Source organism: Haliotis rubra, unplaced genomic scaffold, assembly GCF_003918875.1.
Source record: "Haliotis rubra isolate DU_JTF1 unplaced genomic scaffold, ASM391887v1 Scf30, whole genome shotgun sequence".
Classification (NCBI taxonomy): Eukaryota; Metazoa; Mollusca; class Gastropoda; order Lepetellida; family Haliotidae; genus Haliotis; species Haliotis rubra.
This window is the reverse complement of record NW_025766969.1, coordinates 3,638,076-3,660,137: the sequence shown is the minus strand read 5'-3', so window position 1 is coordinate 3,660,137 and position 22,062 is coordinate 3,638,076. Positions and strand designations below refer to the sequence as shown.

Genomic DNA, 22,062 nt, shown 5'->3' with positions numbered 1-22,062 from the left:
TCTGTAGTTATATCATAACGATATCATCAAGACCAGACAATCGTAAGACTGAATACAGAGTACCTCTGCCTTATGTACCTAATGTATGACAGACAAGGAACCCGTGTTCGTCTCAAGTATGTGCTCTACCGCCATAACATAGTACAACAATTTAAGCACATCAGACAGCAGTGCGGTTACATATGAAGGAACCCAGGACGACAACGCCTCCATCAGTGACGCCCACATCACAGATACAAAAGAACATCAACGGCTATAAACGCCTCCTTTCCGACAACGTCACTTAAAACATCTGAACCATTTTCGTGCAACATCCGCTACTTTCATATGAAGAAACTTTTGAAATGTAGTGACCACGGGTCAAAGGTGAGGCTTCATAAGACTATTTTACAGATGGAGGCGATCACAGACTCCATATTTAATTAAACAAACTCTCGAGAGCCCTCTTCTCGAGCACAGGTTCCTAATTATTTAACAAAATATGGCTACAGGAGAACAATCGATTTTTAAAAAATACATCGGCGTTTTAGGTTTTCTGAGGAGTTCAGACACATTGTTTTATATCAAACTGATTTAAAGGACATTGTCGTAAAAATACAACTGTGATTTGTTCTAACGTTGAGTTATTTGGTGTATTTGGAAAGGGTAGGTCCATTTTAGCGATTGAAATCGTAACTATGTTCTGCGATTCATACAACTTCATTTTGGGGAAGTGAGACAGCGATTTCTGTATTCATGCCACACTGGAAATTCTCATATTCCTTTAGCGGTTATATCAGTGGTCAACAGCAAGCCTGTCTACTCTATACTCTCCCCAAAAAGAAACGCATCATGAAAATAACAATTTCATGTAGCAATGAATTAAAACGTGATTTATTTTACAAAAGGTTTTGCTCTGTTTATGAGTCCTATGGTGTTTATGTTTTGAAACATCACAACAAAACGCACCATCCGTAAAATATCCGTATTTAACAGCATGATTTTCAATGTCGGCGTGTAGTGTCACAGAATACACAATTCACATGCAATGCACGTGAAAGTTGGGGATCACGTGAAAGTCTCAGTGATGGGTATAAAAGGTTGATCGCTGTCTGTCGATTATTCACTGTATTTGGAATATTGTTGAAGAACGCAAAATGCCACGTCTAAGTGAAACCAACAGTCATATCGCCATTGGTTTTGCTTGAAGCTGGCCAGTCTCAACGATGCACATGACACTACTTATATAGAGAACATATATACTTATTCATGACACTACTCATATATACAGAACATATATATACTTATTCATGACACTACTCATCTATAAAGAATATATATATACTTATTCATGACACTACTTATATAGAGAACATATATACTTATTCATGACCCTACTTATACATACAGAACATATATATACTTATTCATGACACTACTCATATATACAGAATATATATATATACTTATTCATGACACTACTTATATAGAGAACATATATACTTATTCATGACACTACTTATATAGAGAACATATATACTTATTCATGACACTACTTACATAGAGAACATATATACTTATTCATGGCACTACTTACATAGAGAACATATATACTTATTCATGGCACGACTTATATAGAGAACATATATACTTATTCATGATACTACTTATATAGAGAACATATATACTTATTCATGACACTAGTTATATAGAGAACATATATACTTATTCATGACACTACTTATATGGAGAACATATATACTTATTCATGACAGTACTTATATAGAGAACAAATATACCTATTTATGACCTACTTACATTATAGGCTGTATTGATAATAGACAGAACATATATACTTATTAATGATACTACTTATATACAGAACATATATACTCATTCCTGAACCTAATTACATTATAGACTGTATTGATGAAAGACAGAACATATATACTTATTCATGACCCTACTTATATATACAGAACATATATATACTTATTCATGACCCTACTTATATACACAGGCATATATACAGAGCATATATATACTTATTCATGACACTACTTATATATACAGAACATATATACTTATTCATGACACTACTTATATACAGAACATATATATACTTATTCATGACACTACTCATCTATACAGAATATATATATACTTATTCATGACACTACTTATATAGAGAACATATATACTTATTCATGACACTACTTATATAGAGAACATATATACTTATTCATGACCCTACTTATATATACAGAACATATATATACTTATTCATGACACTACTCATATATACAGAATATATATATACTTTTATTCACACGACACTACTTATATAGAGAACATATATACTTATTCATGACACTACTTATATAGAGAACATATATACTTATTCATGGCACTACTTATATGGAGAACATATATACTTATTCATGACACTACTTACATAGAGAACATATATACTTATTCATGACACTATTCATATATACAGAACATATATACTTATTCATGATCCTACTTACATTATAGACTGTATTGATGATAGACAGAATGTCGATACTTATTCATGATCCAACTTATATGCAGAACATGTATATTTATTCCTGACAAAATCTACATTATAGACTTTACTAATTATAGACAGAATGTATACACGTATTCATGACGCTATGTATATTACTACGTGTATTGGGTATAGACAGAACAAATATACTCATTCGTGGCGCAACTTATATACAGAACATATATACTTATTCATGACGATACTTACATGGCAGACTGTATTGTATTTATATGGACCTGGAGAATACACGATATATTATAGTTTAAAGAACTATAACATACAGCTTACGACTTGTGTCTATACTGTCCAGATGGAGCAAGTCTGTTCTTGATCATTTTGACCACCCATTCAAAGAGCTGGAAATAGATGTGCCGAACTAAAGAGTTCCTGGTCAGACTGGCGCCGCTTGTATCTCGCCTATACATCATCCGTTCACCTGGAGCAGGTGAAAACACAAATAATTAGGAATGTCATAAAAAAACCTATTTTAGCCTGTTTCCCTGGGTATGCCGCTGTCGCTACTTTGTTGGCGCTACTATAGAACCCATAGAGCCCATGCCCATAGAATGGCTTCTAGGTTGTCTTTGAATATACTCACAGTGGACATTGATATTAGAATTTGAATGTATATAACACAATCAACCGAAGGCCTCTATCTCTCATGGTTTATACAATTCTGTTTACACTCTCGAATGTGAACCATCCCGTCCACCCTGAAGTAGCATCGCGAGTTAACAAATATCTTCGGTTAGTCCCCAGAGCCCCTGGATTGCTATGTGGGTTGGTGCACCTTAGCTTCTGGGTCATTTGAATACCTGCTGAAACTATCACTTATGACAAGAATTCATTGTGACCTGTAATCATACCATAACTATATCCTCAAGACCAGAATATCACATTGTCGTAAGACAGAAAAATAGTGGGGATCCGCTGGTCATCATGGCTGACTACCCATCCGATATCCCATTTATCGGCACGATAATAATCCAGAGTACCTCTGTCTTATGTACCCTAATGTATGACAGACAAGGACCCGTCTTCGTCCCAGCCATAACATAATAACAACAGTTTAAGCATATCAGACAGCAGTGCGGTTACAGATGAAGGAACCAAGGACGACAACGCCTCCATCAGTGGCGCTACGACATCACAGATACCAAAAGAACTTCAACGCCTATCAACGCCTCCTTTCCAACAACGTCACCATCTGAACCATTTTCGTGCAACATCCGCTGTGCTTTAACCGCGCTGTAGTGGTCGTAGACGACGCTACTTTCATGTGAAGAAACTTTTGAAATGTAGTGCCCACCGGTCAAAGGTGAGACTTCATAAGACTATTTTGACAGATGGAGGCGATCACAGACTCCATATTTAATTAACCAAACTCTCAAGAGTCCTCTTCCTGAGCCCAGGCTCCTAATTATTTAACAAAATATGGCTACAAGAGAACAATCGATTTTAAAAAATACATCGGCGTTTCAGATTGAAGCGGGTTTTTAAGGAGTCTGGTCACAACGGGTTATATTAAACTGATTTAAATAAAAATACAACTGTGATTGGTGCCGACGTTGAGGATGTAATTGGTAAGGGTAGGTCTATTTTAGCGATCGAGATCATGCCTGTGTCCTTCGATTCGTACAACTTCACTTTGAGGTTGAAAGACAACGATTTCCGTATTCATACCACACTTATAATTCTCATATTCCTATAAGAAATCTCTGCTAAAAGCAGAGTCGATTGTACAATTGTGACTATAACATGAGTATATGTTTGTTTCAGCAGCATTACAGCTGTACGATGTTGTTTGTAAACAAATCGAGTCTGGACAAGACAATCCAGTGATTGTCACCATGCGATGACAGACGATGACAGAGCATGTGTTTATGAATCACTATGAAATAGTGATGATACCAGGTGTTAAAAGGTGAGCGTATCCTGCCCCACCGGTGGCACCCGTCATAAACATATGCTAAGTCTAGTCAATTGTTCACCTGAAATAATTCGGGAACGTATGGTATAAGTCAAAATAGGGAATTGCATCGGACATCATTTTTGTCACTGATGCATCAAATTTCTAAATGTCCTCCACATGTCTACCATAAAACTTCTTGAAAGCTTTACTGAGGCCTTGAATGTTGTAACCTTGATCAAACAACTTCTGAGCAAGAGTGGTATGACGCTCTTTGAAATCCTGATAAAAAGAGCACGCTCGATTGTACCTCAAAAGTTGTGAAATGTAAACACCAAAGGCTGGAGCTGTTGGAATATTGCTCGACATGAAAGGGAAGTTGACTATTGGAAAGTTGAAATCATCCCTTTTGTCATACAGCCTTGTGGAGAGTTTTTTTGTCACTCTGAATCTTTATGCATAGATCTAAATATGAAACAGTTGAGGCGGTCTCACTTGTCTCCTTAATTTCAAGTTCAGGTGGGTAAATCAGTGGAAGGCAATTGGCTATTTGATGGTTATTGAACGATATTAAATCATCGATGTACCGGAAGCTTAAGTTAAACTTCTTGGCCAAATTACCTTGTTTTGATTTTGCCAACCCAAAGAAAATTCTGATTCATATGCATAAAGAAACAGATCCGCAAGGAGGGGAGCACAATTGGTGCCCATGGGGATGCCTACTTCTTGGCGAAATGTTTTACCCCAAAATTTCACAAAGATGTTATCAATGAGAAAGTCCAGCATTCAGGGATTTGTTGGTACATTTGCTGGAACCAGCCATAAATCTCTCTTGTACGGATTTTTATGCAGTTTTGGAATCCAGGGAAAAGAGGAATGGACATGTGTTCAGGTTTTAGGGTCAAGCCAAACGTTGATAGCACCGTTGAATGGTTTAGGCAGATTTCTTCCTCAGTAAACATACTGGCTTTATATGTGGTATTATTTCATATGTCATGTATACCAAGCTCATTGATCAAACAATTTTGGTAATGATGTTTACATAAAATGGTTATGTTATTTGAGACCTTGTCAGCGGGAATAACTACAGGCTTTGCATGCAGGGCAGCCAGACTTTGGATGACCACTGGATGGAACAGAATGGGTCTATTCCAATTCTGTTTCCTCTTCTTCAGTTTGTGTATTCTACCGATGACAACATCGCGTACCGACTTAACCCACTCTGAAGTTATCCCTAGTTATTAACTAAGGTTTCCAAACCACATGACTGGAGCCACAGGGGGAAATATGATGTTTGCTGGAGTTCACTCCCTGAGGTCAGACTGTTCAAGTGAGGATTATGGAACCAATCCCTTGACATAGGTTATGTCATGTCAGGAGCATGATTTAGGAAGCTCATGCTTTATGCTCGTGATGACTATTGTCACAACGGTCATTAATTTCACCTACCTCCTGAATATCCAAAGCGTGTCAAGAACAACCCAGAAATGTCCTGCGCTTGAACTCCCAACAAATCGGCAGCTGAAGAATATATTACACACAATGTAAACTTGTATACTGATGGTAACCTAAATGTTTGTACTGGCTGTTTGTTATTTATATATGTGCGTGTTGCAAGATTTCATAATATACTGATCAAATATGTTAGGGATCGTGAATATCCATGGCTTTGCGGCGAAGACTCAGCAAACGATTAAAGAAAACTGTCCCAAAACAAATCCTTCATATCCCTCACCTATTTGTTCAGTATATTTAGAAAAGAATGAATATCCTCTGAAATTACAACGCAGAATGACACAAGGACGATGGCGCCAGTTTAATATTACTTAACGCCATGAAACTCTAACAAAGATGCCATCTATTAACTAATTTTGGTATGACGCGGTCAGGGAACAGAACACTCGACTTTCCATCCTCCAGCCAGACTAACTGTCAAGTACACCATGGAGGCAACATATACGTGTGTGAACGTGTAAGTCAGTACTGATTGCATCCTTTAAAATGTCACCAAATTTGTTTTTTCTATTTTTCTGACTGGGATATTCTTTTTCTGTATTGTAAATATGTCATAAATACAACAGATGTATTGTGCGAGAGCTTAGTGAACATAATACATGTTTTTATTATTGATCCTATGTATACCACATAAAGATGACAATCTCTTCACGATACAATGTCAGTCTTGAGATATTTGATGTCTTCAACGACATTCCACTCCAGACACTGGGCAACACTCACCTTACTGAATACACGTATATTGTTACCTGATTGAATCTGTATTCAGATAAACAAAATTAAAGTTTAATAGGAAAAAATGCTGTATATTTCCTATTGGGAAGTATAGAGTTTTGTTATAAATGTCAAACATATTCAACTGTACAGTCCAATTGCATGTTTTTATGTGTAGGGTTCAAGATACCACAGTTCCACTGTACTGCTAAATGGTTTGTTGCCATGTTAACTACACTTTGGCTGTCTGTTGTTGAAGGCCGCACTCAGCAATATTCCTTCAATATGGCGGCGGTCTGTAAATCATCGTGTCTGGACCAGATAATCCAGTGATCAACATCATAACCATCGATCTACTACAAACACACAGACTGTCGGAATTCCCGCTTTAAGCATATTGGTAGTGTTAAGGAAACAAATATGCGTCGCATTAAATGCGGGTAAATGTGGTACTATCGTTCATTGATCCGATCGTCATATTACTTCAGTCGAGTGGTCGGTGTCAGTCTTTCATTCATTCATTCATTCATTCATCAAAGATTCATTGTGGTTATGTGTACGTTTTAAATCAAAGACGACGCTGTTTTAATATTTGCTTCATATCGACCAACCTACAGTATCCACAATGGAACACAGATGCATGTAACTCGGGAAGGAGAAATACGAAAATACAGCAAATGTGATTGTCGAAAAGAGTTGCATCGTAAATGGAATAATATTGATTTTTATGTTAATCCTTCAGAGGACATAAATGGGTGAAGAATTTTTTTTCTGAACAGTGACATGTTAAAGCGTTTTATCAATACATTTCACTGGACAAATTCAAACGAATGCCTCCCAACAATTTGTATGGAACACCTACGATATTTTGCTAACATCGCATAATTTTCAGATGACTGACGTAATATCAAATGTAAATGATTGTATCTCACCAAACGTTGAAACGCTTTAAACCTGCACAGTTTTTAACCAAGTTTCAAACATCGTAATTGAGTCACTTTTAGCACTAAGTAGTAATACACAAAGTCGTAACATGTTTAGTGCTAAGCAAGCCTGAAATTCGAAACTGAAGAATGCAATTATCTGTTAGGATTACTTTAAGATGTCGTATTGTAAATTCAAACCATCACCGCCTGGGAAAAAAGGGAAACCTTGTTTGAAAATCTTAGCTTGAATGTACAGAAGCGGAAGTCTTTCCGTGAAATTTGTATAGATTAAACAAGTTTCTTGCAAGCATTTCAAAATGCCATTAGCTTGAGCTTCATTCATGTGGTGCAGCTTGGTGCAGAGAAGTTCTATGCGCAAACCCCGACAAGACCCTGACTATAGTTTCTCGGTTCTCTCATTGAGTGTCTTGGTAGATTAGTCAAACATAGTGATTATCTTTGTATTGTTGAAGGACACTAGGTCGCTTATACATCTGAAACTGGGGCTGAATTGTTCGGAAACGGTTTTGGGGTTGTTTTTTTCAATAGCGATGATAGCAGGTTTTGCTCCACCACTAGCAGCCTCCACAAACACATGCAAACGCACGTCAACTGTTAAATTGTCAATTGTACTACAATAGACTTAGCAACTATTTCTTATGATTTTCTATTTAATGTTGCCAAAAATCCGAGTCATATGTTGACCGCCTCCGTGGTGTAGTGGTTAGAGCGTCCGCCCGGAGAGCGGAAGGTCGCGGGTTCGATCCCCGACCGCGTCATACCAAAAGACGTTAAAATATGGTACTTGTTGGTCCCTGCCTGCCGCTCGGCATTAATGGATACAAGGACTGGTCGGCTCGGAGTCAGTATAATGTGTCTGAGTGGGATATTCATGCTTCACTGCGGCATGGTATCTCAGTGAGCTAGCACTATAAAACCAGCTTAAGTCTGGGCTAGTACAAGCAGCTGCACATACACATACACACGCATGCACGTCGTCATATGAGCGAAATATTCTCAAGTACGATGTTAAACCCAATCTCACCTCACCTCACCGATTCATATGTAAAGAGAGATATTAGTTATCGAATTGTCCTGACGCATGTTTCACAGATAGAAATTTACAACAACGATATACACAATTACACAACACTTAAGGGGATTGGTTAAGCCACATTCAAATCACAATATAAAGTGTGTCATTTTTTATTTTTTCAATCTACTCGATGGTGGCACTGAGAACATAAAGGACGTGATCTCAATCAGTGACACATCCGGAATATCATCCGTCGACTTCACTCAAAGATCTTTGTATGAGACGCGCGAGGCCAGGCATTAATTGACGCACAACCGACCGTTACGAGGTGTTATCACCGGGGACAACGAATCTTCAAAAGCGCCACCTAATTCCTTGTAATTTCAAGGGAATGTCATTATGATATATTATGTAGGCGTGAAGGAGATCGCCTGTAGACATAGGGATGTGTTTTGAAGTTACTCTTTCGTGCTGATTAGGTTGTCACTTAACCGATATCACAGAGCCGTGGTTCAGACGGTAATGGCGTGGGTAGACGTTCTTATCATCCGTGTGTACAACTTTATAATTAACGTTGTCCGGCAGATGAGTACGAATTTAGGCTGAAAAGTTCTGAGCCTATCTCAGAACAATGTACAGTACATCCTTAACAGTGTGCATGTATTACATACAATTTTTTATTACATCACTGGAAACTGACGAAAAGAGGCTGTTCATTCTGATTTGAAACGTCAAAACAGAACAATGTACAGTACATCCTTAACAGTTTGCATGTATTAAGTACAATTCTCTTATTGCTCACAGACTAAATTTAGAGAAAGACACATTCAATCATATTGCATATTTCTACAAGCATCAAAATAATTGTTTTGCTTTTAATTCTGCTACTTTTCAAATGTTCTCCTTGTCTCACCTGCCTCAACTTCCGTCTGGTTTGCCACAAAAGCTGCATCCGATTCCGGATCTGGCGCGAAATGAATGTTCCCAAGATGCAACAATGCACTCAAAACTTCAAATATGGCGTTCCCTGCTGTCTGTCGGCCTGATCGGAACGTCTAAAACATTTAATCAAGTAAATGAATTAGAGTTCAGTTACTTTCTCAAAACTGTAAATAATGGAGTGTTACCCGCTGGCTGCAAGAACAACGATACAATCTTAGTGCATACGTAACATGTAACACGTAACACGTAGCACGCAAGAAGCCAGTATATAGTCCATCACACATTCTCAAAGGCAGAACGATCGCTACATGAGGAATCTCGAGGTTGGAACCAATGAAAGAGGAGTTGGAATCTGACGTTGCGAAATATTTTATAAGATCATTTTAAACTGACGAAAAGGGACTGTTCAGTGAGAAATCATTTCGCTTCATGTTACCTGGTGTTCTATGCCGAGTGTATTGAGATATTCGCGGAGGTATGTATAATGTGCCTTGTTCTCCTCTGCGTCAGATACGTCCCGGTATATCTGACCCCCATCACTCGGCTCCAGGATTCTGAAAAAATATATAAGAATATTCAAAATGAGGAATACGGTTTAAAACTGTTTCGGGTTACATGACAGCCTATCAGCTGGATGAAGTAGAGCCCGAATTGATGCAGATCATATACGTTTACCACTCTTGTGAAACCCAGGAGGATTTGTGTGGCACAGACAAACCCAGGACAAATCAGGGATTCGAATCATGATCACAGGATTCTGACATGCCAAAGGGACAGCATTACCGTGATTCCGAGAATAGCTCAGCAGAAATATTAGCTACATGTTGAAGTTGGGTTTGTTTGTTTGGTTAGTTGTTTGTTTGTTTGTTTGAAGCTATACGCATCAATATCCCACCTATATGACGTCAGTCTGTAACCAATAGAGCCTGCACCACACAACCCAATGACTGACATCATGAACATCTATCTATTCATTTGCGACAAGATGGCAAGCATCAACAAATTCAGCGGGTTTGACCATCTGACCGATCCCTTTAGTCACCAATTTCGCCAAGCATGGATTGCAGCAGATCATTTCTATCCCAGATCGTAGGCTACTGAGCAATATGTAAGTGATATACATAGCACTGCATGGCATATGAGGCTAGGATTTATGTTACATTAGGGTACGCCAAACAAAGCCAGTGAGGCCATTCGTCATGGATATGGACGAGAATCATGGTATTTACCTGCAGGACGCCATTTTCCTAGGACATAGGTCAATAATGTCAATCAGTAGTTCTAGCTAAGAATAGTTGATGTTAATGCGGCGTTAAGAACTCACTCACCTGTAGGACTGATGGTGTTTATGTCGTGTCAGCATTTCCTGGTCGAATCCAACCAACATTCTGTAGAAGACGTGGAAATTCTTTTCCCCGGGTTCTGAGAACATCACGCGGTTCTTTTCCAGACCCCAAACCATTATTTCGGCTTTGAAACACACGAAAAGATAACTAACCTTTCAAAATACGTTGATGTGAATTTGAAAAATGTTCTGTTACAGGAGTTTCACTTGGACGCCAACCAGTTTAGAGTGATATCGCCGTCAATTTGCAAATTATCTTGAAGGTGCAATTCATTTTACAAAGACGTTAAACGTTTCAATCACGTGATACCTCCGACGAGCTTCCCGTCATCCCACGCGAGGTCCACAAGCTTGCCGTGTCTGCTGGAGTTGCGGTTGATACCGACATCCGCGTTGCCAAACTCCTCCAACAGGGACATTGCCTGAACATGAAAAATTTGCTAAAATACTTTTAGTATGGTAAAGACACAAACGAAAAAGGTTAAAGTTATAAAATAATAACGACTTCTTTTTGTATGCCAACATATTAAGAATATATGTCACAGGATTTGCGAAATACTTTCATACTTACGCTGCAGAATTATCTGTCTGTGTGATGCTAATGCGTAAGAATATTGATCATTTTATGATAAAAATCACGAGCTTATATAACGACCAAACTGCCCAATGCCCGAAAGAGAAGCATTTTCTGTCAAACAGGTTAACAGAAAATGCGCTGTTCAGATACTAGAAAATCCACATTTTGTGAAACGTGTACATAATTCTTTTTCGTGGGAAAATCCTATGGAGACAAATGTCAAGCTTTCTGAAATATAATTAACAGTACAGATTACACATGCCCCAAAGGTTCACCTTTAGTTAATCCAATACACAGCCATCATGGCCCAGACAACTACCATGGCTAATGTGTATTTGAATGAACAGGCATCAAGCAACTGAATTGTTTTTCTACCGTCGATGCTCCTTTTTTAAATAAATTGGTTAGAACGCTCGGACCCCTGATGTTTCGCCGTTGAAATGGCTAGTTGAATACTCGGTGCCAGGTCCTACTGGCCTAACCTTTACAGAAACAAAGTATGCAAACCGCATTGAGCAGACTGGCTACATCGCTCTGTGGAGGACCCTGATGTGGTGTGACTGTCGACAGGCGCCCGAATTGGGACACTAGGATTTTCACAGCTTCTGTCTTTCCTGAAACAGATTAAGAGATTTATCAATTTGTATATTTAGCTTTGTTCAAAAAATATTTATGCGATGGGTATGGTATAACCTCAGCTGACCCCGTTCTCCCCTGACAGAAGAATAGCCTGATCCCTGGGCCTAGATTTTCGAAGCTCTCTTAGCGCTAAGATAGTCGTAAGTGCCATACATTAACATTAACTTACGACTGTCTTAGCGCTAATAGAGCTTCGAAAATCTAGGCCCTGCTGTGTATCTGAAGGTTGCAATGGGCACGACATGGACTCACCTGACCCGTTCTCCCCTGACAGAAGAATAGCCTGATCCCTGTTATGTATCTGAAGGTTGCGATGGGCACGACATGGACTCACCTGACCCGTTCTCCCCTGACACAAGAATAGCCTGATCCCTGTTGTGTATCTGATGGTTGTGATGGGCACGACATGAACTCACCTGACCCGTTCTCCCCTGACAGAAGAATAGCCTGATCCCTGTTATGTATCTAAAGGTTGCGATGGGCACGACATGGACTCACCTGACCCGTTCTCCCCTGACAGAAGAATAGCCTGATCCCTGTTATGTATCTGAAGGTTGCGATGGGCACGACATGGACTCACCTGACCCGTTCTCCCCTGACACAAGAATAGCCTGATCCCTGTTGTGTATCTGATGGTTGTGATGGGCACGACATGGACTCACCTGACCCGTTCTCCCCTGACAGAAGAATAGCCTGATCCCTGTTATGTATCTAAAGGTTGCGATGGGCACGACATGGACTCACCTGACCCGTTCTCCCCTGACAGAAGAATAGCCTGATCCCTGTTATGTATCTAAAGGTTGCGATGGGCACTACATGGACTCACCTGACCCGTTCTCCCCTGACAGAAGAATAGCCTGATCCCTGTTATGTATCTGAAGGTTGCGATGGGCACGACATGGACTCACCTGACCCGTTCTCCCCTGACAGAAGAATAGCCTGATCCCTGTTGTGTATCTGAAGGTTGCGATGGGCACGACATGGACTCACCTGACCCGTTCTCCCCTGACAGAAGAATAGCCTGATCCCTGTTGTGTATCTGCAGGTTGCGATGGGCACGACATGCTGTCATAAAGATGTGTGGCTGCTGACTCACGGCAGAGGGCACATCTCTGTAGAAATCTCCAACCTGCAGCACCAACAGTTGGTGTTTTCAGAATTGAAAGAAACACAAAACAAAAAGCCGAACAAATGATAAACTAAAACTTCGAGGGCAGAATAGGTTGCAGGATACGCTTTTTCACCGTGGAAATCATATGTCAAAAAGCGATCGTATCGCTTCCACTATGGCAATGGTCTTTTCAAAGAATGGGAGTTGATCACCGTAACTTTAAGATTGGTTTTTGGAACAGGGCCCCGTTCCATAAAACGATCGCAGCGCTAAGGTGATCGTAACTCACATTCTTCAACATAGCCTTCCAACAGCCTTAGATCGCTTTGTACAAGCAATCGGTAAGCAACCAGTTGCCCTAAACTTGTCCTCAAACGGGAGATGTTGCTTCTTCTAAAGAACCCAACAGACATATACTTCTTAGCTCGAGTCGAAATGCTGGATTCGCTCCATTATCTTACCTCACACATAAATGTCGCTTCTCTGAGGGCTCTTCTATTATTTTCAATGTACCCCGCTTAGAAGCGAGTAACATTTCAATGTACCCCGCTGTCATTGGCAACTCATTTTGGTAGTTCGTTGTAGTAATTCTTTATCTCGAATGAAATTGAATCACGTATGATGTACGGAAATTACCGATGTTTTGCGAATGCGAGATAACTCTAAATCTGTTTTTCTTGTCAGCAAAATCTAGCGATGGCTACAAAAAGATTTTTAGCCGTGCTTCAAACCATTCAAAATTAACAGTAAGGTGTTCGGTAAGATAAATACGTTGTTCACTGGTCCCTCGGGGCCCATGGGTTGATGTACCCTTCGGGCTCAGGGAACATAAACAAACATCGAGGGTACATCAACCCATGCCCCCCTCGTGACCAGTGAACAACTTATATTGTAGCACACTTTACAATACCTACCCGAGAGCCATAGAGAGGAATCGTTTGTTGTGGGTTCACGGACAAGAGGATGTCTCCGATATTTGTCTGGGAAAATAAATAAACAATAGATGGATCACTTATTCAACACCAGTGAGTTCAGTGTTCTATCGGAGGACGGTCTAAGGTCCTTAAGGAATAAATAACAAAAAAAATTAACAGCATTTTGCTTTATGTAAATTACGATAGCACATATTTGACGATAACCTACAGACGTCGAAGGTAACCTGGCACTACAATTACAACTCACTGGGAATATGAATCTGTGAACACTTTCCCTAAGCAGTCGTAAGTCTTACGTATGACATATCGGGAAAACACAACACTGACATTGTTTCAGGCTGATTATTGCATGAATGTATAGGTATGGGCGATTTCTTTCTGACCAAGAATTCCCCTCATGGGCACAATGTGTTAAGCCCATTTCTGGTGTCCCCCGCCGTGATATTGCTGGAATATTGCTAAAAGCGGCGTAAAACTAAACTCAGTCAGTCTGTCTGACCAAGATCGACTATTGTAGGTTTCGGAAGGGAGCACAGTGTCCGTAAGGGGTAACTTTTAGAGTGCCCTCAGTGATTACTTCCTGCTTCCGATTGTTGCATGGCAGATCACAACAATAATGCATCAGAGTTGCTTTCTGGCAGCGTATCAAACTTTGTAACTGATAAATGTCCCTCCGCGAGAATACTATTGATCACTAGCGTGTTTACGTAACTATGAGAAGTCGTTCGTTCTTCACAGGCAATCGTGTCATTCCGAGACAAGCCGGAAAGGGGCGAGAATTGACGAGTTAAATGGCCTACAGCTCATTAGGCTTGTCATAAGGAACCGTTCATAATTTATGGTGTGTGTTGGTGGGTGTGTGTTGGTGGGTGGGTGATGATGATGATTTTAATGGGGGACACACATTTTGTTCTGGAGAGGTAGTGGGGGACACTAATTTTGAAATTAAGAAAAAAATGATTAGAAATTACGGGATGGGGGTAATTGATTTTGTACATGACATACAAGGGGGGTCACATGTTTTGTAATTTTAGGGGGGGGGGGATTCACATTGTACATGCCTTTCCATGAAAATATTCATATCACACACACACACTACAAGACATACAAAGGGGCACAGGGTGGTACAGTTGAATGCAACTTAGTTTTCATTGTATACATGTATAACAGATGAGTCCAGATATATCTTCTTGTCAAAACTCCTTATCTACAGAAGGTTTTTGCAGTTCAACGGTTCTTCAGCTGTACAATGAAACTAAGTGTTGTCATAGGCAACGGTAGTATCTATGTTATCATGTGTATGACGTTACAGTTAGTGACAAAACATGTAATATCACACAAACACACACACACACACACACACACACACACACACACACACACACACACACACACCACACCATAAATTATTAACGGTCCCTAAGTCCAATATGCCATCGGTCAGCACGGGAAGGACGCCATATTGGAACTAATTTCCGACACGTGACTATCAGAGAGTCGGAAATTGTAGATATAATTGTTTCCGCTTCGTTTCGTCTTCAAAACAAAGTGAAGAACTAACTTCTGGAAATATGAAGATGAACCTGTCTTCAAAACAGCCGTCACGTTACACGATTTGTAATGAAACCGTACATCACTACTCCGATGCTGTTCTGGGTATAGATAGGCTTCTGAATACACACAGAGAACACGAGTGCTGTAAGAGTAGATGTGTTTGTCAAGAATAGAAATAACTTCAATCGTCTATGTTACAGGCCTGTAGGTTGTTTATGAAGGTACATTAAATCCATGACGTAGATGTAACAACGAAGGACGTGTACTTTAAGGAAGGCTCTTTGATTCCATGTCCACGACTTGTGTTAAGACCTGTGAAGGTCCGGGTTAGAATGTTGGCCTTCAGTAACCCATGCTTGTCGTAAGAGGCGACTAACAGGATCGGGTGGTCAGGCTCGCTGACTTGGTTGACACATGTCATCGCTTCCCAATTGCGCAGATCGATGCTCATGTTGTTGATCAGTGGATTGTCTGGTCCAGACTCGATTATTTACAGACCGCCGCCATATAGCTGGAATATTGCTGAGTGCGGCGTCAAACTAAACGCACTCACTCACTTGTGCTAATGCGAAACTGTATCAGAACAAGCACATTTCAGGGCCGATGTAACTTACCAAGGAAATTAACGGAGAAAGCAAAATATATGGATACTTACGTATATGTGTTGCGCTTGATAACGTTGATGCAGGATGCCAATTACTTCACTGAGGTTGGGGTCAACAAGGGTTGAAAGGTTACCAGTGGGTTGTTGACCCCACTGTGCTGCCATTGGCCCAGACATTTTGTTTACATTACCTGTTGATAAGAGAGCATGTTCGGTTTAAGTTACACGGAAATATATACTAACAGAAAATGTGGATGATTCTTATAAAGATTCTAAATGTTATGTTATTAAACATAACAACATAGTGTTTGGTCATGTGTCTGATCGTGTTTCATTCTTTTTATCCTATATATTTTCAGTGGGGAAACAGTCGACCATGGTAGTATGCTGCCTCCAATATTATGTTATAAAAACACGTGGGCGGGCATTATCGTGCTGCTACGTGGTATTACGTCCACCAAGCTAGACGTGCCTGATAGTGATGTGGAGTCAGTGAGTATGGTTTTACGCCGCTTTTAGCAATATTCCAGCAACATCACGGCATTGTACCCATGTGGGGAATCGAACCGGGATCTTCAGCGTGATGAGCGGACACTTTAACCACTAGGCTACCCCACCGCCCCTTGTGATGTGGAAGCAACATTGGGCTTATCACTGGACATGGATGGGTGCTGTGCTCCTCAACCGATCGCCTACTGTTCTGCCATTAATTGGTCTCAAATCACAAATTGCCTGAGGTGTTGATGAGGCAGATTGCAGTCAATTACGTTGATGCACCAACCGAATATAGTTGTCTTGTTGACGTGAGATCACAGATGGACGAACGTAAATAGATATTTCCTTGATGTACATAAAGTCTCAAAAGAGATTATATTATATTTCGATGACTATCGATATTTCTGGCAACTTCGTTACCTATTTGCAGCACACCCTGGACGCGCAGGGATATTGATCATACAAAAGTGTGTATTTGTATGAGCACCTGATTGCTAAACATTCATTGTTTGAAAAAATCATGCATACATCCGAAAAGTGCACCTTGTATTTACATGTACAAATTCTTAATCACGATCTCACAGTCTTGAAGGTGCCTTTATGAATGAATGTGCATGGAAAGATGCATTATTTAATTTCAGAATTCATGTATTTTTATTGAATTTTATATGAAGCATAATTCCTTTGTCGGAGAGCATGCATGTAAGTGATTATCACACACATTTGCTTGTAGTACAGCATTGGCGAATTACACTGAATTTTCGGGTAAGGTTTCCAAATCAGTACAAAGCTTGAAAACCATTTCGATGTCCTGAAATTGCTAATTATGACATGCTGTTAATACATTTAAGTATGGTAAACATTATTGTTTGTTTGAATAAAATTGTTTGACAGGAATATTTTAAAATTTAAATGTGAATTGATTCAGTTTAAAGTACTGTAAATCATAATATATCCATATGATGAATTAATTGATTGATTGTGAGATGAACAGTTTGTTTTTAGTTTCCGGGACAAGGTAATTCAGTGATTGGGTTTGACTTCACACCCTTTAGTAGAGTAATTCAGTTATATTATGGAGCGTGAGGTGTTTACATCTTCGATAATCTCCAGGATACACGTTACTATCACTCTCCACTATACCCTGGATGCATCCACGGCTTGGCCCGATAATTATATTACCTCCCTTTGCTGGCTCCGTATTCTCACAGTAGCCAATCCACGAAGCCGCCGTTACATCCGAGCTTGCCCGTGTCAACAAAGATAGCGATCGCAGTCGCGAAGGTTTGTTCGCAGTGCCACTCAGATTTTGGGGGAAATAATACTGACAAATTGACAGATCTGAAACTTTAATCAAATCTAAGAAAGAACTCCTTCTACCTCTTTCAGAGTAGGCTACTTGTGCATCAATTCTGTTGCCAAGTTTAAACGGTTAGATAATTTAAGAAGCGAAAGTAAGTTGTGATTGGTTTGCTCAACTTCCCAGCGTAGACACCTGATTGGATAAAAAGCCAGCAAAGGGAGGTAACGAAATTATCCGTGGATGCATCCAGGGTATAGTGGAGATTGATCGTAACGTATACCCTGGAGATTATCGAGGATGAGGTGTTTACAAGTTTGGTGAAACTCACGAGCACGAATATGGTGATGACAAACTGAGAAAACCTGCAGGGCGAATATGGGATTCAAACTCACTCTCCAGGGTTACTGCCACTCCTCAACAACACAACTCAGAAGAATGGTGGGCTACGCACGCCTTCGATACAGGTGCACCATAGGGCAAGTTCGGTAAACACTATCACTGATATGCATGTATAACCAGAGCCCAGACCGCCATATGGCCGGAATATAGAGAGTCCTCGTTAACTGGAAGTCGACAATACGGACACCCCACTTCCAGGACAATTACAACCGTAACGTTTATTGTATACACAATGACATTATTAGGTCCCCAGTGAAGTAATAATTCCTTGCAGCTGTCATTTGTTCATATGAATATTCATTAATGTTACAATAACAAGTTACTATGCTACAGAGGGTTACAGTTACTATACAGCATACACACCACACCCTTTCCGCTCTCGAATCTCTGACCTTTATTTGGCATGGTAAACTACTGTTTAATAATAGCGTATTTCACTATTTTCCTGACACAGTTATCACGGTGAAAGTATCTACTAAACGAGACGGTTTTACTCAGTAGACGGTCACTGAAAGAGGCGCCCGAACTATTTGACAGTGCTGATAGACAGTGGATAAAGTGAACGTACCGAGTGCATGGCAATGATTGTACGACTCTTCATTCAGTATCAGTAAACAGGCCAATCACGTTCATATTAGAGAATGAAAATATTACTTTATTAATACCCAGAGAGGTTTAGCGGTTTCATCACTTCCCCTACATGCGAAGGGTGTGATAATACATATTGTAATTATATATTTTGTATTTTTTCAATTTCTTCGTCTCATTTCTAGTATGCATTAAACATTTATCAGGTGAATATCATATTTCCAGAGGAAAACATGGGTTTTGTCCCTTTAGCAACCCTTTATTACATATTAAGGACTGGGATGACTTTTGTCGATATTTAAAGAATTGTGATAATGTTATGATTAAAGAATTTGGTGGACAAGGGATTAAAGCTATTACAGGTAAGCGGCATTGTCAGTTATTTGCATATTCATGAAATCAACGCTAGAAACATGGAGTAACAGTCACAACAAAATAAAAAGTATAAGTGGTATAACGGTAGTTTTAGTAGTAGTAGTAGTAGTAGTAGTAGTAGTAGTAGTAGTAGTAGTAGTAGTGAGTGGGTGAGTTTAGTTTACTCAGCAATGTTCCAGTGGTATAACGGTAGTGGTAGTAGTAGTAGTAGTAGTAGTAGTGAGTGAGTGAGTTTAGTTTAATCAGCAATGTTCCAGTGGTATAACGGTAGTGGTAGTGATAGTAGTAGTAGTAGTAGTATAGTAGTAGTAGTAGTAGTAGTAGCAAGTAGTAGTAGTAGTAGTAGTAGTAGTAGTAGCGAGTGAGTGAGTGAGTGAGTGAGTTTAGTTTAATCTGGGCCAGACAATCCAATGATCAACAGCATGAACATCGATCTACGCACTTGGGATACGATGACGTATGTCAAACAAGTCAGCGAGCCTGACCACCCAATCCCATTAGTCGCCTTTTACGACAAGCATGGGTTGCTGAAGGTCAACATTCTAACCCGGATCTTCACGGGTTAGTAGTAGTAGTAGTAGTAGCAGCAGCAGCAGCAGCAGTAGTAGCAGCAGCAGCAGTAGCAGCAGCAGCAGCAGCAGCAGTAGTAGTAGCAGCAGCAGCAGCAGCAGCAGCAGCAGCAGCAGTAAATACATCTACACCTATACTGTATAATGCATGAGCTGGAGGACTACACTACTGAATGTGACTGCTTGTCTATCGTACCTGTCTATTATTATCATCACCATGAACATGAACCGTATTACAACTCTACCTCAACGTAAGTGACACCCACTGTTCTGGTCTGAATGTCCCAAAACAAACATTCACGGAGCGACAGTCCACAGATGTGTTTAGTGTACAAGGAAGGTACGCCAGTTTCCGACAGACGCCCTTGCAGTATCGCCTTACAATGTACCCACGGACAATCGGGAACAGACACGCCAAGACCACATTACTCCAGCTCCCTGCGAGCTGATAGCCCCGCCAAGTCACGATATACTTAAACTCTTTCACTGAATCTGCATCACTGGCTGATAGTATCTGACCCGCCAGTCTCGAGGTTACAGTAGTCTGTTAGTGTAATGGTGTTCGATGAGCTCGTGGTATCTGTGAGGAAAGAAACCACGGTGACAGGCGTGGGGTAACTGAGGGTGTATTACAGCAGTTTGGAGAGTAAATACTGTCAGGTGTCGGGTGTCGTAGGCGCAAGTCGACCAAACGTAGCAGACGTTACTGAAACGTTACTGGGCTTAAGACGGGGATGACTTAAGACGACGCAAAAGGATGTGTGTGGTGTCCTCCCATTTGTGAGAACTCCCAGTTGTGAGACACATTAATTTATGGTTCAGTGCACATAGGTGGTGTTTCCACATCCCCACAATGAAAGTGGGATCAGCCCAGTTGTTGAAGAGTACCCACAGGAGGCATAGTTCATTGATGAGTTGATTAATGAAATAGATTATCAAAGATTTTATTTACAAAGAAGAAATAGTTCATTAAATATTTCATTTATTCAGAAGAATATGTAATTATGATAACACATTTTTATTGACTATTATGAAGTTTGAAAGTCATTTTGGTTTAAACATACTTTATTATCATTATCAAAGTGTTTAATTTTTAAGGACATTTACTGGAGTATGTTAATCAATTTATCTTATAAAGTTTCATTAAGTTACCTCCAAAAGATTCAGTTACATAGCAAATCAGTAAGTAGCTAGGGTTAATCCATTCTATCAGGCAGGGGAGTATGGTGTGTTTTCTTTGTTAATTACCTAGTCCACTGTCTCATAACTGGGAGTCTCACAATTGGGAGTTCTCACAAATGGGAGTAGACCATGTGTGTTATGTGGGGCTGCATTGATTTGAGGAATAGTGTTCACGAAGGAGCGTATATTGTTTACTTGAGCCTTGTGGTGCACTAGCGCGTATACGAATGTGACAAGCATCTCTCCTTTCATTTAGACGAGGAAAGCACAATGTACAGAATGCACAGTCAAATGACAAAAGGAGGATTGGCCTGATGTGACGGGTAACCTGTTGTGCAACAACTGCAGACTTAAAATAATTTGAATGTTTTCTTTTCGTCGTTGCCATGACATCAGTACCTATCAAAGGATAAGCTGATATTTCTATACAGTAGACAGACTGTTACTGATGTTCATGTTGGGGTCAAAAACAAATGTTCGTTTGTTTGTTTGTTACGACAAACATGGGTTGCTGAAGATCAATTCTAACCCGGATATTCACGAGCCCCATATTTAATTACAGAGGAGATAAATGAGGTCACAAACGCAGAAGGGACATTATATGCAGAGGTTTATAGAGTATATTATGATACTAAATATAAAATTGTGGAAAATGTTGGGATTACAATTAGGAACATTGATAGAATGAATGAATGAATGAATGAATGAATGAATGAATGAATATTCTTTATGTCCCTCAATGATTTGATGAGTTCACATGTTATGATATAAGTGCAGCAGAAGGTCGTGAGAT

The 22,062-nt window shown here is 39.9% G+C and overlaps 1 protein-coding gene across 4 annotated transcripts in view; it reads right to left on the bottom strand.

Moving 5' to 3' along the window:
• Nucleotides 1-22,062, bottom strand: part of LOC124282622 (unconventional myosin-VIIa-like) — a 59,225-nt gene that overhangs the window by 30,605 nt on the left and 6,558 nt on the right. For 2 of the 4 annotated variants that reach the window (XM_046718651.1, XM_046718650.1), the window contains 9 exons: nucleotides 16,410-16,549; nucleotides 14,180-14,245; nucleotides 13,145-13,283; nucleotides 12,023-12,129; nucleotides 11,249-11,360; nucleotides 10,922-11,063; nucleotides 10,030-10,147; nucleotides 9,565-9,706; nucleotides 5,910-5,981 (listed from right to left, as the gene is read on the bottom strand). In XM_046718651.1, the coding sequence (XP_046574607.1) occupies nucleotides 5,910-5,981; nucleotides 9,565-9,706; nucleotides 10,030-10,147; nucleotides 10,922-11,063; nucleotides 11,249-11,360; nucleotides 12,023-12,129; nucleotides 13,145-13,283; nucleotides 14,180-14,245; nucleotides 16,410-16,535 (1,024 nt within the window). In that variant the 5' untranslated portion in view covers nucleotides 16,536-16,549. Of the gene's footprint in view, nucleotides 1-2,839; nucleotides 2,988-5,909; nucleotides 5,982-9,564; nucleotides 9,707-10,029; nucleotides 10,148-10,921; nucleotides 11,064-11,248; nucleotides 11,361-12,022; nucleotides 12,130-13,144; nucleotides 13,284-14,179; nucleotides 14,246-16,409; nucleotides 16,550-18,548; nucleotides 18,613-22,062 lie in introns of those variants that run through there. The other 2 variants (XM_046718653.1, XM_046718652.1) reach the window with 2 other exon arrangements.